Source organism: Chiloscyllium plagiosum, unplaced genomic scaffold (assembly GCF_037043375.1).
Source record: "Chiloscyllium plagiosum isolate Xiang-an unplaced genomic scaffold, Cpla_swu_hap1 HiC_scaffold_35, whole genome shotgun sequence".
NCBI lineage: Eukaryota > Metazoa > Chordata > Chondrichthyes > Orectolobiformes > Hemiscylliidae > Chiloscyllium > Chiloscyllium plagiosum.
Genome location: NW_028270173.1, coordinates 50,250,212 through 50,264,511, shown reverse-complemented (window position 1 = coordinate 50,264,511; position 14,300 = coordinate 50,250,212). Strand labels below are relative to the sequence as shown.

The following is a 14,300-nucleotide window of genomic DNA, read 5'->3' as shown; positions in this document are numbered from 1 at the left end:
ACACCAGGTCAAGGAGGAACAAACAGATCTACGGAGTGAAATGGACCATTGGTTTGAACAAACAAATGTCTAAATTGACCCAAGAGTTGGGAAGAGCATGAGAAAGGCTGTTAATACCCCATCGCACCTAACTTTTAGCAACCACCGTCCACACTGAAGGAATGGAAGTAATTCAGTAAGCTTTGTGCAGGAGCAGACAACCAGACACAGACCGTGTTGTGTCCGTGCTTACACACCAGAGTCTGGACTCAAATTACCTTCAAACTCCCTTGCCACTGCACCAGTGTCACAGCCTGTTGTGTCCTGTGGGAATCGGTGTGCACGGACCAGTCCACATTTTAAAATAAGAAATCCCACAATGGTGCTTTCCACTCATCTCCAAGTTGTATTGGGACCTGGAACCTGAGGGCCCCATTGGGCCACCCCTACAGTGACTGACCTGGGAGCCTCACCACCGCCGTAGCTCAGCAAGTCTAGGTACCTCGCCACCCACATCTCTGCTGTATACGTGAGAGCCTGTCACCAACACGTGGAGGCGATGGTCAAAGGACTCGTGTGGCGAACTCTTCAAGCAGACCTGCCCCACAAGTGGCAGAATCTCTGCTGATCAGGCAGGACTGAGTTAAACTGAGGGGAAGCATAGACCTGAATCCTCACAGCAGCAGCAGCATTGGTATGTGGATGCTGCCCTGTAACATTATCTTGATCTAAAGTTGGTGTTGGCATCTTTTATTCAAGTGAAAATCTTTTCTGTAGATGTCAATTTCGAGGGAACCATGAATCCCAGCATGTCATGACCTACCAAGCACTCACCCTTGTGACTCTCAAACACATTGACAAGAAAGCTGGCCTCTTCATTGATCCTGTCTTCAATGGATTTCTTGCCCATGCCAAATCCTCGGAGAGCTGAGATCACAAACTTTCGGTTCTCCCGCCACAACTTCCCGTCACTGAATATCACGCCTGAAAGTGACACACGAAAAGCTGATCAAATATTGTACACGGGTTCTGCTGTGAGTGCTGCCAAACCCCAGGTTTCTAACACCCTTTCCTTTCCTGAGAATTACACCATTCTACAAAAACCAAGACGAATACCATTGTATCCATGAGTGCTCTTTGGAGGCGTTAGCCTGTTGGTCTCTCTTCACAAGATTCCTCTTCATGTTGTCATTCTCAATTCCCCTTTGGATGTTCCTGTTGACCCTGCTTCCAGAACCATCCCAGGTACTGCATTCCAGATGACAATGAGAGCCGTAAAACCAAATCTCATCTTCCCTCTGATTGGTTTTTGTAACCAAGCGGCCTCTTTTGGTGTCGTCTGTCCAATTCTGGTCTCCCTCTGCAGGGAGGATATTATTAAGCTGGATGGGGTTAAGAAGAGATTCACCAGGATGTTCCCGGGATTAGAGAGTATGAGGTATGGGGAGAGGCTGCAACTTTTTTCACTGGAGTGTGGGAGGTTGAGGGGTGACCTTGTAGAAGTTTATAAAATCATGAGGGACATGGATAAGGTGAATGACAGGTGTCTTTTCCCCCCAGGTGGAGGATTTCAAGGCGAGGGGCATATTCTTTCAGTGTGAGGAGAAAGGTTTAAACAAGAGATGGCAGCCATTGTTTTATACAGAGTGTGGTTTGTGTGTGGAATGAACTTCCTGTGGAAGTGGTAGAAGTGGATATAATTATAACATTAAAAAGGCATTTGGATAAGTACATGAATAAGAAATGTTTGGAGGAATGTGAACGAAGCGCAGCCAGGTGGGATTAGTTTAGTTTGGAATTATGTTCAGCATGGATTGGTTAGACCGAAGGATCTGTTTCAGTGCTTTATGACTCTATGATACTATAATAACCCTCCCAATTTCAGTGTTTGTCAGTTCATATTTAAGATTGTCCCACAGTAAAATTATTTGTTGATTTAATATTGACCATCTAAAATATATCACGTGAAGATTAAAGTTCTGATGCTTGAGCAACATTTGTGGAGTTAGACAAATTATTGACGCAGGGGATTGTACCAGGTATTTGATGATTAACACTATCTTGAGAAATGTGATGAAAAATGCAGTACCTTGAGACAGCAAGGTATTGGCAAGAAGTTAATTGGCAGCAAATAAAAAGTAGGAAGGTAACAGGGTCTGACTGCCAACCCAGCAGCTTAACCAAGGGAGGGATGTGAGGTCTGTTAGCAGTTCGGGATCTGATCGCTGCCATTTAATATGACAGCAGGAAGCTCGAGTGTATTGGGGTTTTGAATGAGATGTCGAAGTTGCACAATGTATTTATGTGGATGTGTAAATGTAATGACTTTAATTGATAGTAGCCCTCCTCTCACGCAGCACAAATTTTGGTTGACATTACTTTGGCATTTTCTAGCAAAATGCAAGGTAACAGATTGATAGAATGTGTATTTCTTCAGCAAAAATAAAGGAAGTTTTATTGAAATTTAACAACATGCTTGTATTAAATTCTGAGCGCCACATTGTTGGGAAATGCTTGAGCAAGGGTCACCATCAGATAAATGAATGATGAACGCTTGTCAAAGGTGGTCACCTTGGAGAAGAGAAGGTTGTATGAGGTTTTGGATAGAGATATCCAAGATCATAAGAGATCTAGTCAGAGTAGGTGAACACTGCATGTTTCCCATTGGCTGGAGGACTGAGAATCAGATGGCACAGAGCTCATAGCAATGGCAAAAGAAACAAAGAGGGCTTATGAAAGACACATTGAATGGTGATGATCAGAAGTGCCTGATCAATGGAAATTCAATGGAAGTTTTCAAAAGAGAATTGCATAAGTACCTGACGAGGGAAAGCTTTTCAGCGGTGGAGGAAAGGGTAGGGGAGCAGGACCAGTTCAGTTGTAATCGCTGATAAACATTGGCCTAACCCAGGATTATTGGGAATGAAAAGCTTGGGAATTGATAATTGAGGGAAATAGTGGCTAAAAGGCTACAGTTCAATATCATAACATTTTGTGTCACTTTGACCACCATGATCAGGTGAGTTGATTGAAGATGGAAATGATCAAAGAGTAACATAGAGATGAAAGAGGGAAATTACCACTTCGGAATGAAACTGCGTCATATATCGGTAAGTGTGGCCTCCCACTGAATTGATCAGCGTGATTCACAAGAGCGTCTTTCACTGCATCGTAACCAGTCAACACCACTGCCTTCAGCGGGCCGAGCTCCACTGAAAATACACTGCCATATTTCTCTGCAAGCTAACAAAGAGAGATTTATTTCATTAAGGTTTTATTTCTAATCAGCTGTAGCACAAGTCGGGGTGAGAAATGAAGGAAAGAATATTAATCCCCAATTCTTAAGAATTTGATGCCCATCTGTATTTTCCCTCCAGAAGGTGTTGGTGAGCTGCCTTCCTGACCCACTGCAGTGCAGGTGGGTAAACCTTCAATGGTGTTGGGAAAGGAATTCCAGAATGTTGAACATAGAAACAGAAGGAGGCCATTCAGCCCCTCAAGCTTCCTCCACAACTCAATGACATCATGAATGATCTTTGGCCGAACTCCATGTTCCTGCCTTTGGCCCATATCCCCTCATGGTTTTGCTTCATAAAAATGTATCTACCTCAAGTTTAAAACTAATAACTGATCCCACACCCACTGCCATTTGTGGAAGAGTGTTCTACCACCCTTTCTCATATCTCCCTCCCGAACGGTCTGGCCCAGACTGTGTCCTTTCATTCGAGACTCTCCAAACAGTGGAAATCGTTTATCTTTATCCACCCTTTTCATGTTAACAATCTCGAAGATTTTGATCAGATCACCCCTTATCCTTCTAAATTTAAGAGAAAGCAGGCCTTATTTGGATCATCTCTCCTCATAACCTAACCCCTGAAGGACATGTATTATTCCTGTAAACCTTCGTTGTGCTCCCTCCAAGATCATTCCATCCTTCCTGAGGTGTGGAGCCCAGACCTGCTCACAGTGCTCCACGTGGGCTCTGACCAGGGTCCTGTCTAACTGCAGCATAATCTATTCATCCTTTTGTATTCCAGGTATGAAGGCCAACATTCAACCAACTTTCTTGATTATATTCTGAACCTACTTACAATATTTCAATGATCTGTGCACCCAAACTCTCAAGTCTCTTTGCACACCCACTGTTGAGCCAGTGACACTGAAGGAACAGCAATACTTTCTCCTTGTAGATTCAGCACTAACTTACTTCCATGTTGTCATGGTCCCATGTGGCTGGCTATCTGCATCAGCGACTCACCAATATCATTGACACACTCTGTGCATTCACGGGTAGGCCCAGTGATTGTTTTTTGGACCTTACTGCTGTTCCTCTTACTCAGAATGTAAGTAACCTTTTTCATTCTCTTGCTAGCTGCCTCTTCCAATTCCTGGCTTTTCCTCTCTAGTGTTATCTCCTCATTCCCATTCCCCCCGAAAAATTAATTTGAACCCTTCTCAACAGCATTAACATACTATCCCATCAGGATGCTTGTCTAGCCTCCATTCAGGCGTAAACATCCAGCTTGGACAAATCTCATTCTGCTCCAGAATTGTTACTAACCTCCGAGGAGTCTAAAGCTCACCCTCCTGTGTTATATCCCCTGGCATAATGGTCTCCTTCCTATCTGAAGAATGTTTTGAAACTTGAAAGGATTCAGAAAGATTTACAATGACGTTGCCAGGATTGGAGGATTTGAGCTATAGGGAGAGGTTGAATATTCTGTGGCTGTTTTCCCAGTAGCATCAGAGGCTGAGGGGTGACCTTGTAGAGTTTATAAAATCATGAGGGGCATGGATCAGGTAAAGAGACAAGGTCTTTTCCCTGCAGTTGGGGAGTCCGGAATAAGTAGGGATAGGTTGAGGGTGAGAGGGGAAAGATATAAAAGAGACCTAAGGGACAACTTTTTCAAATAGAGGATGGTACATGTGTGGAATGGGCTGCCAGAGGAAGTGGTGGAGGCTGGTACAATTACAGCATTTAAAAGGATCTGGATGGGTATATGAATAGGAAGAGTTTAGAGGGATATGGGCTGGGTGGTGGCAGGTGGGACTAGATTGGGTTGGGATATCTGGTTGGCATGAATGAGTTGGACAGATGGGTCTGTTTCCATGCTGTACATCTCTATGACTCTATAACTGTACGACTCTATGTGTCTATCTGCTTTTCCCACTGAATATTTCCTGACTGGTGTGTAGCACTGTAAGTTATCCTGAGATTGCTGCCTTTGACTGGCTATTTCCATTCCCAGCTCCTTCAACTTGAACTGCAGGGCCCCATCCCTCTTTCTATTGATGTGCATAGCCACTAGCTGTTCACCCTCTGAGTGTTCTGCAGGCATTCAGTGACGTTCATGAACCAGGAACCGGAGAGACATCACACTGCCCTGGATTCCCAGCTGGGGCCGCAGAAACACCTGCCTTTTCTCCCAAGTCCCAAATTCCTTAGAGCTGTTGCTTTCCCAATCCTCCCCTTGCAAACCTACTCCACCCCATACCCAACCTTGGGCGCTCTCTGGTGGTACGGACCCATGGACTTCAAATTGCGTTGGGAAGCGGTGACTTTAATCAGCTTTCATTTTGTTCACGATTATTGGACTGAATTTTAAGATTTTTTTTCTGTTCCCCCAGCACCACGTATTTGATGGACACTTGGCTCTGGGATATACCTCAAAGGAACACTCACTCTCACAAATCAGTCCCTTCCCTTTGCGTTGACCTCACTTTGGTTTTTTGATCAGGACATGAATTCCAGTGTTTTCCTGATCTTTCACAATGTCAATATCTCTGGTTATAATGGCATAAAAAAAAAGCCCAGAGATTTTCAATTCTCCCAGATCTTCTTCCATGATTTTATATCTATCCGCTCTATATTTTAAATATGTGATTGTAAGGATCTGGGAGAAAGTGAGGGCTGCAGATGCTGGAGACCAGCAGGTCAGGCAGCATCTGAGGAGCAGGAGAGTCGATGTTTCAGGCTTTGTCAGGAATGGCACATATTAATTTTGCATGTTAATTAAATTGAACATTTCCCAGATTGTCCACTGTGCCAGACTCTCTGAGCTTCCATAACTTTGCAATTGGTTTGTTTTTTTCTGTTTAGAGTCAAAGTCCGATCAGAGATCAGAGATCAGAGATTCTCAGAACACAGCCCCCAGGACTAACAGACTCCTCGGTCAGGGATTAGGGATCTGCTTCAGTTTGTGGCTCTCTCGGTCTCTGTGATCTCACACCGCCCCATCCCTCGGACAGTCCCCCAGTGAAGGATTCTCACTTACCCCCATGAGAGACCAGTCCAGCTTCTTGAGGTCCAGTTGGTGCAGGTTTCCGATCAGAGGAAGCAGGGTCGGTCCAGGAGGGAAATTCCTGGGAACTCTCCACCGAATAACAGACACAGCCAGGAAGAGAAAGAAGGCCAGCAGCAATAGGGCCAAGGTGTAGTCTGTGGGGAAGAGCTTGAGGAGAGCCATTGTGTCAGAGTGCTCAGACACCAGTGATGTTAGAGTGTGTTATGTCCTTCAGTCCAGTCCCCCACTGGCAAACAACAGCCCCCTTTTCCTGATTTGTCTCACTGAGTGTTTTTGAGCTTCAGTATAGGACAGCCTCTTGGCACAGAAGTGGTGCTGCCCTCTCTTGTAGTTCTACATGGAAGCTGTGTCAATTCCCACACCCCTCTCCAGCCTGTTTTGTCTTGTCTCATGAGGTGGACGTGCCTGAGGTGGTTTCTTGGCTTCGGTCGGGATCCCAGGATAACTGCAAAGAGGTGGAAAGTGCCACCAACAATGCCAACAAGTCACACGGCGTTCATAATCGGCTGACTGACAGGAGCATGTGAATCTATTTTAACGCATTTGGTATGCTTTCCTTTATTGGTCAGATCATTGAGTATCGGAGTTGGGAGGTCATGTTGCAGCTGTACAGTAGGACATTGGCCAGGCCACTTTTGGAATGTAGTGTGCAGTTCCGGTCTCCCTCCCATCAGAAAGATGTTGTGAAACTTGAAAGGGTTCAGAAATAATTTACAAGGACGTTGCTGGGGTCGGAGGATTTGAGCTATAGGGAGAGGTTGAATAGGCTGGGGCTGTTTTCCCTGGAGCGTCAGAGGCTGCAAGGTGACCTTATAGAGGTTTATAAAATTATGAGGGGCATGGATAAGATAAATAGACAAAGTATTTTCCCTGGAGTGGGGCAGTCCAGAACTAGAGGGCATAGGTTTAGGGTGAGAGGGTAAAAATTCAAAAGTTCCCTCAGGGGCAATTTTTACACACAGATGGTGCTGTGTATATGGAATGAGCTGCCAGAGGAGGTGGTAGTGGCTGGTACAATTAAAGCATTTAAAAGGTATCTGGATGGGTCTGTGAATAAGAAGAGTTTAGAGGGATATGGGCCAAGTGCTGGCAAATGGGACGAGATTAATTTCGGATATCTGATCAGCATGGACGAGTTGGACCCCAGAGGGTCTGTTTCCGTGCTGTACATCCCTATGGCCCTATGACTATAACCCTTAATGAGATGATGAGACACTGTCTGGTGTGTGGGATTACTGAGATAACTGTGCAAAAATGCCTGTTAGTTTAAGTGCCACTCTCCTCCCCCTGGCTGAACTTGTTCTCTCACTGACCAATTTCTCCTTTAATTCATCTCACTTCTGCCAAGTCAAAGGAGTGGCCATGGGGACCTGCATGGGTTCCAGTTATACCTGCCTCTTTTTGGGGGATGTGGAACAATCCTTGTTCCAGTCCCACACTGGTCCCGGCCCACAACTCTTTTTTGAGTTCAACACCTTCAGATTGTGAACCACCTCCTACTTCTTCCTTTTCTTTTATTTTATTTGTTACCTTCTCCAAGTTATTCCTTTATAGCTTTATTTGTTGCATCCTCTGTCGCCATGTCCTCTCGTTCCCTCCCCCCACCCCAGTGGGACAGCCTGTCCTTTCCCATCTGGTAGTTAGACACACCATTGTTCTGCCATTCTCTCCTTCCAAACATTAATCAACATCTTTTCTCCACCAGCACTCTACACCCCACCAGCCCCACCCCCTCTCCCCCAACCTAACTATAGCATAAATGCTGCCCCCTCCCCCCCCACTTCATGTCAGCTCTGATGAAGAGTCATCTAGACTTGAAACATTACTTTGCTCTCTCCACATGGATGCCATCTGACCCGCTGTGATCTCCAGCATTTGTTGTTTTCAGTTCCTAACCCCAGTTCTCTCTGGACTTGCACTCCCCTCAGAATTGCATCCTTTAATTCGTTTTGCATCTCCTCTTGAAGTTGATGTTATCATCATCGCTGTTCAGGATACTTCCCAACTTTGGATTCATCTTCATATATTTAAGTTGTGTCCTCTCCCTTTAAGTATAAGTCATTCAATTACATCAAGAAAAGCATTGCTCCCAGGACCAACCCGTGAACAACTCCCACTAGAAACCTTCCTGCAATCAAAAATAAAACATCATTTTGCAGCAGTATCTAATTTCCCACACATTCAAACTCCACATTGTCATTGTCTCCTTTACTCCATGGGACGTTTCCTCTGGCAGCAAGCCTGTTATGTGGCAATTTGTCCAATGTCTTTTGGAAGTCCCTGGATCCACATCAATTGCATTATCACAATCAGCCCTCCTGTGTAAAAGTTTCCATGCTCTGTCTGCCTCTCACTGCTATTGGGCCCTATTGATGTGAGCGCTGCAGCAGACAAGTGGGCACGCAGGAAGGAGTGCAGCAGCTCTATCAGATCAATGACCACATATAGATGTGATCTCTGTGACCGGGATTGTCACTCCAGTATCGGTCTCTTCAGTCACAAGCGACGTTGCTTCAGGGAAGCAGGAAGCGACAACAACAAGGATGCAATTCATAGTCAGCCATGACCGAAAAGAGCCTCACCTCACCTCATTGCTCTTATTAACCTGACTCTTGCCAGATTTGCCCCGTTTATTGTGTGAGAGGAGTATCCGTTTATTGTGTGACATAATTGGATAGGTGTGTCACATTCTTGAAGAGGCTGTCTAAGATGATTGGATAGGTGTGTCACACTCTTGAAGAGGCTGTCTAAGATGATTGGATAGGTGTGCCACATTCTTGAAGAGGCTGTCTAAGATGATTGGATAGGTGTGTCACATTCTTGAAGAGGCTGTCTAAGATGATTGGATAGGTGTGTCACATTCTTGAAGAGACTGTCTAAGATGATTGGATAGGTGTGTCACACTCTTGAAGAGGCTGTCTAAGATGATTGGATAGGTGTGCCACATTCTTGAAGAGGCTGTCTAAGATGATTGGATAGGTGTGCCACATTCTTGAAGAGGCTGTCTAAGATGATTGGATAGGTGTGTCACATTCTTGAAGAGGCTGTCTAAGATGATTGGATAGTGTGTCAATTCTTGAAGAGGCTGTCTAAGATGATTGGATAGGTGTGTCACATTCTTGAAGAGGCTGTCTAAGATGATTGGATAGGTGTGCCACATTCTTGAAGAGGCTGTCTAAGATGATTGGATAGGTGTGCCACATTCTTGAAGAGGCTGTCTAAGATGATTGGATAGGTGTGCCACATTCTTGAAGAGACTGTCTAAGATGATTGGATAGGTGTGCCACATTCTTGAAGAGACTGCCTGAGATAAGATGGTTAACCCATTTGTCCGCTCACTCGGATAGTGTTGAACTAAGATGTTCCCCGGTATCTTTATGAAATATATATCTGCGACAAATATCCGATATCAGAAAGCTCGGCTCGGTTTCTGAACAGCAATGATCCATTTGCTGTTTCTGGGATACTCCTGGGACCTTCGTCCCTCCCACATTGGCCTGAATCAGTAATAAGTCACTGCCGTTTGACTGGTGTTTGCCCTCTGATGAATTTGACTGTGATTTTGTACATGAGGCAGTTGCATTGTCAAGCTCTGCAATGGTCTTACCTCTCAATGCTCATCCACAGTAGTTTCCTGCGCGAAAGTTGAAATGGATACCCCACCCATTCCCTCAACTCTCCTCTCTACTGCTTCTGAGAGAAGAGGTTTAAGCAGTGCAAATATTAAATATTCAGACAATCTGGTAAGCTAACCTCCCGCAAAGGTCATGGTCAAGCCTGTGAGTATTATTTCTGGTTCTCTCATCTATCAGTTTGGGGGCATTGACTTCAGCCTGAAGATAAATCATGTATTTTCCTTCAAAGAAAATTGGTGAGGAATTAACTAGGAAATGGGGAGGACTGTGTTGATCGAGGAGGTAATTTTAGTGTTAATGCTGAGTGATACCGGGTCAGTTGTTCATCGTACTTTGTCATGTCAGAGCATGGGAATATAGTGACCATATTCTTATGTTCATAAATCTACACTAATGCTCCAGAGATGTGAGTTCAAATCCCAACGAGGCAGCTTGGGAAATTTGAAATAAATTAGTTCATAAATCTCAAATAAAACCTCGTCTGCTGAGTGATCATCACAAAAATGTTAGATGATTGTAAAAACCTGTTAATGTTCTTCAGGAGAGGCAATCTGCTCTCTCCACCCAGTCTGGTCTATGACGTGCATGTACCTGTCAGGGTGTTTTTCTCAAACTGCTGCCAATCCCTCATCGAGCTGTGATGTAGTTAGTCCCATTACTCTGAATACAGCCCAGGTCCCATGTGCTTCACCCAGTGAACTCTTCAATTATCTCGACATAAGGATTTAATATCTCACCAACACTTGTTGTACATTGGTATGTTTACATCAAATACAGTGAGGTAATAGGCTACATGTGACCCTGGACCCACAGCCACATGCTTGACACTTAAATGCCCTCTGAAATGAACCACCAACTCATTGCATCAGCTGAACACAGGAGTGAAATATGAATCAAACTGGATGGATCACCCAGTACCAGTGCAGTTACTGGAAACAATAAAGGCACCCTCTGTGCAGTGACCCAGCACCCATACCTAGAGAGCTAAACCAAATTGGGAAAGCTGTTCCACAGACAGGTAAAGCAATAGTCAGCCAATGTATCAGTTCACCTCCATGCTGGGCGTAATTTGGAATGTTGGTAAGGCTAGAGGATGTGCTTTGCATGGTGACTGTGGGCTTGGTGACTGGGAATAACATCCCAAAACCATGTCATGATGATTGTTTATATCCTCCCGAACAGACAGTTTGTGACTTTGTCTCAAATAATACACGGCAGCTCAACAATGCAATACTCAATGTGTCCTACACAGGAGCACAAGCACTGATTTTCATGCTCAGGCTGAGAGTCAAAATGAACCCAGAACCTTGTGACCCAGAGGCTAAAGTGCTACAAAAGTATCACCATCTCGTCCAAACCCCGAATGTGATTGAGCTTCCTCTTGTCATTTAAATTCCAGCAATCGGATTTCGAGCTGATCCCTCCCTTGGTTAAGCTGCTGGGTTGACAATCAAACCCAGTTACCTTCCTACTTTTTATTTGCTGTTGAGATTGGCCAATTGCCAATGCCCTGCTGACTCAAGGTACTGCACTCCTTTCCCACATGGCTCGAGATAATTCTCATCATTGAATTCCTGGCACAAGGAATAGTCCTGGAAATCATCCAGACTTTCTGTGGGCTTTATCAACCAAACCTCCCCGTGCGTCAACAATTCTTCTAACTCCATAAATGTTGCTCAAGCGCCAGAACATTGACCTGCATGTGAAATGTTCGAGCTGGTCAATGTTTGGTCAACAAACATAACTCCTGACTGGGTTGGCTTGTTTTAGCATAGGACCATCTTAATTTTTTTAATCATTTGTGGGACTTGGCCAGCATGGACAGCCCATCCCTATTGAGAAGGTGGTGGTGAGCTGCCTTCTTGAATCGCTGCAGTCCACTGGCTGTGGGTCTCTGTTGTGACTTTCTAGCGATCGATACAACTGAGTGGCTCGCTTGGCCAGTTCGGAGGGCAGTTGAGAGTCAACCACATTTCTGTGGCTCTGGAGTCGCATGCCGGCCAGATCAGGTAAGGATGGTAGATTTCCTTCCCGAAAGGACATTAGTGAACCGGATGAATGGACAAACACTGGAATTGGGAGGATCATTGGTTAACAGCAAATCAGAAGAGAGGGTAAGATTTCATTTAGTGCCTCTCATTCCCATCTATAATGCAGTCCCTGAGAGGGTTGAGGAAGCAGGGTCAATAGGAACATTGAAAGAGAATAGGCCAGACACTGAGAATGACAATGAGATGCCGACACTCTAGTACCTGTCTCTGACTGAGGCAGTACTAAAGTCAAGGGCCATTCAATAAAGGGTGACTCAGTGACAAGATACCAACCTCTGTGGAGCTGTCTCAGCAAAACATGTATTCCTCACAGCAATGTCTTAGTCAGTCAGAGTCAGCCTGATTTGAATTTAACCAAATGCTTGGCAAGAAATAATTCTCTGGGGCATTATCCATGGAATCATCTTGACCAGTCAGACCCTGTTTTCCCATGAATGGGCAACCTCGTCTCGTGTAGCACAACCTGTTGTTCCCTAAGACCGGACAACAGAAGAGATCATAGACGTAATTGCTTGGCATGTATCACATGTAGACAGGATGGTGAAGAAAGCATTTAACATGCTTGCCTTCATTACTGAGACCTTTGGACAAAGGTGTGGGAACCTCATGTTGAGGTTGAACAGGATGTTGGTGAGGCCTTTTCTGGAGGCCCGTGTTCAGTTCTGGTCGCCCCGTTATAGCAAGGTTAGTATTTAACTGGAGAGGGTTCAGAAGAGATTTACCAGGACTTTGCCTGGAATGGAGGGTATGAGTTATCAGGAGAGGCTGGATAGGCTGAGCTGTTTCTCACTGGAGTGCAGGAGGTTGAGGGATGAACTTGTGGTTGAGCGATAAAATCGTGAATGACAGTGTCCCTTCCCTAAGCCTGGGGGCATATTTTTTAAGGTGAGAGGAGAAAGATTTTAAAAAAGACCTGACAGGTAACTTTTTTGCATAGAGAGGGGTTCGTGTGCGGAAAGGACTTCCAGGGGAAGTAGTAGACAGGTACAATGTTTAAAAAACTTATAGATAAGTCCATGAAAAAGAAATGTTTAGAGAGATATGGGCCAAGCGCAGGCAGGTAGGATGAGTTTAGTTTGGGATTATGTTCATCATGGTCTGGTCGGACCGAAGGGTCTGTGTCCATGTTGTATGACTCTATGACCTGTACCAGATGCAAGTCCTCAGTAGAATGTCTCTTTTATTAGGAATGCTCAAGACTGTACTACCAAGCAATGATTCACCACATGGATGTCAATAACCTTTAAGGTGTGATTTGGAACAGCAAACCTGCAGAGATATAATTCTCTGCTTTGCTACATGTGTGGAAGGTGACTGGATATCCTTACTTCTCATCGAAACCTGTATCCCGGGAATGAGAATCTTACCATAAAACCACGTCAGGTTAACCTGTCCAGACAAGCTCAGCCAGAGTCAGCTGTGAATGTTTGCAGCACTTCCTCTGAGTGGGATCTTGCTGTGCCTGAACATCACTCCCCCCAGGGACTCCAGGTGAGGGCACCACCATTTTCTCTGCCCTTTATCAGAAACTGTCCTGTACTTCAAGCTGAAGCTCCGGGAATGTACACCGACCTGTTTAATTTAATAGCCCAGCACATGGCAAGGTAGGGGTTAAAGAGACACAGGCGATGAAGCAAAATGAGGCGGTTCTTTGGGAACTATTAAGTGGAGGGTTGGAGTGAAGGACAGCCCACATTATAACATCAGGAACACCAGTGACTCCACTTAGTGTGTGGGCACTTGGGCACAATGGCTCTCCTCAAGCTCTACCCCACAGACTACACCTTGGCCCTATCGCTGCTGGCCCTCTTTCTCTTCCGTGTCAGTTATTCGGTGGAGAGTTCCCAGGAATTTCCCTCCTGGACCGACCCCGCTTCCTCTGATCGGAAACCTGCACCAACTGGACCTCAAGAAGCTGGACTGGTCTCTCATTGGGGTAAGTGAGAATCCTTCACTGGGGGACTGTCTGAGGGATGGGGCGGTGTGAAGGAACAGCTCCCAAGGTGAAGCTCACAGAGACCGAAAGAGCCACAGGAGAGAGCTCGAAGCTAATCTGGAATCCGTGATCGGGGAATCTGTTATCTCTGGGCCTACGATCTCTGAACTTTGCTCAGACTTTGATTAAAAAGAAAAAATAAATTGCAGAGTTTTATCACCTCACAACGAAACATGCAGCACAAGAGGAAAAGTAAATATTTGATTTAGTTGACTATTTTTAATTTGGAGGTGCCAGTGTTGGACTGGGGTGGACAAAGTTAAAAATCACACAACACCAGGTTATAGTCCAACAAGTTTATTTGGAAGCACACTAGCTTCCGGAATGCTGCTCC

The 14,300-nt window shown here is 45.1% G+C and overlaps 3 protein-coding genes across 3 annotated transcripts in view; 1 reads left to right on the top strand and 2 right to left on the bottom strand.

The window, feature by feature from the left end:
• LOC122547123 (class I histocompatibility antigen, F10 alpha chain-like) overlaps positions 1-14,300 on the bottom strand; it is a 929,735-nt gene that overhangs the window by 861,164 nt on the left and 54,271 nt on the right. The window lies entirely within an intron of this gene.
• LOC148140835 (cytochrome P450 2C30-like) lies at positions 734-6,763 on the bottom strand. The gene is made up of 3 exons (XM_087979776.1): positions 6,255-6,763; positions 3,060-3,222; positions 734-963 (listed from the first exon to the last, which is right to left on the bottom strand). Exons 1-3 carry the CDS (start codon positions 6,444-6,446, stop codon positions 734-736), a joined length of 585 nt encoding a protein of 194 aa, XP_087835902.1. The 5' UTR covers positions 6,447-6,763.
• Positions 3,265-14,300, top strand: part of LOC148140834 (cytochrome P450 2K6-like) — a 31,771-nt gene continuing 20,735 nt past the window's right edge. Inside the window, exon 1 of the mRNA XM_087979605.1 lies at positions 3,265-3,397. The gene's annotated coding sequence lies outside the window, so the exon portion shown is untranslated. The remainder of the gene's footprint in view (positions 3,398-14,300) is intronic.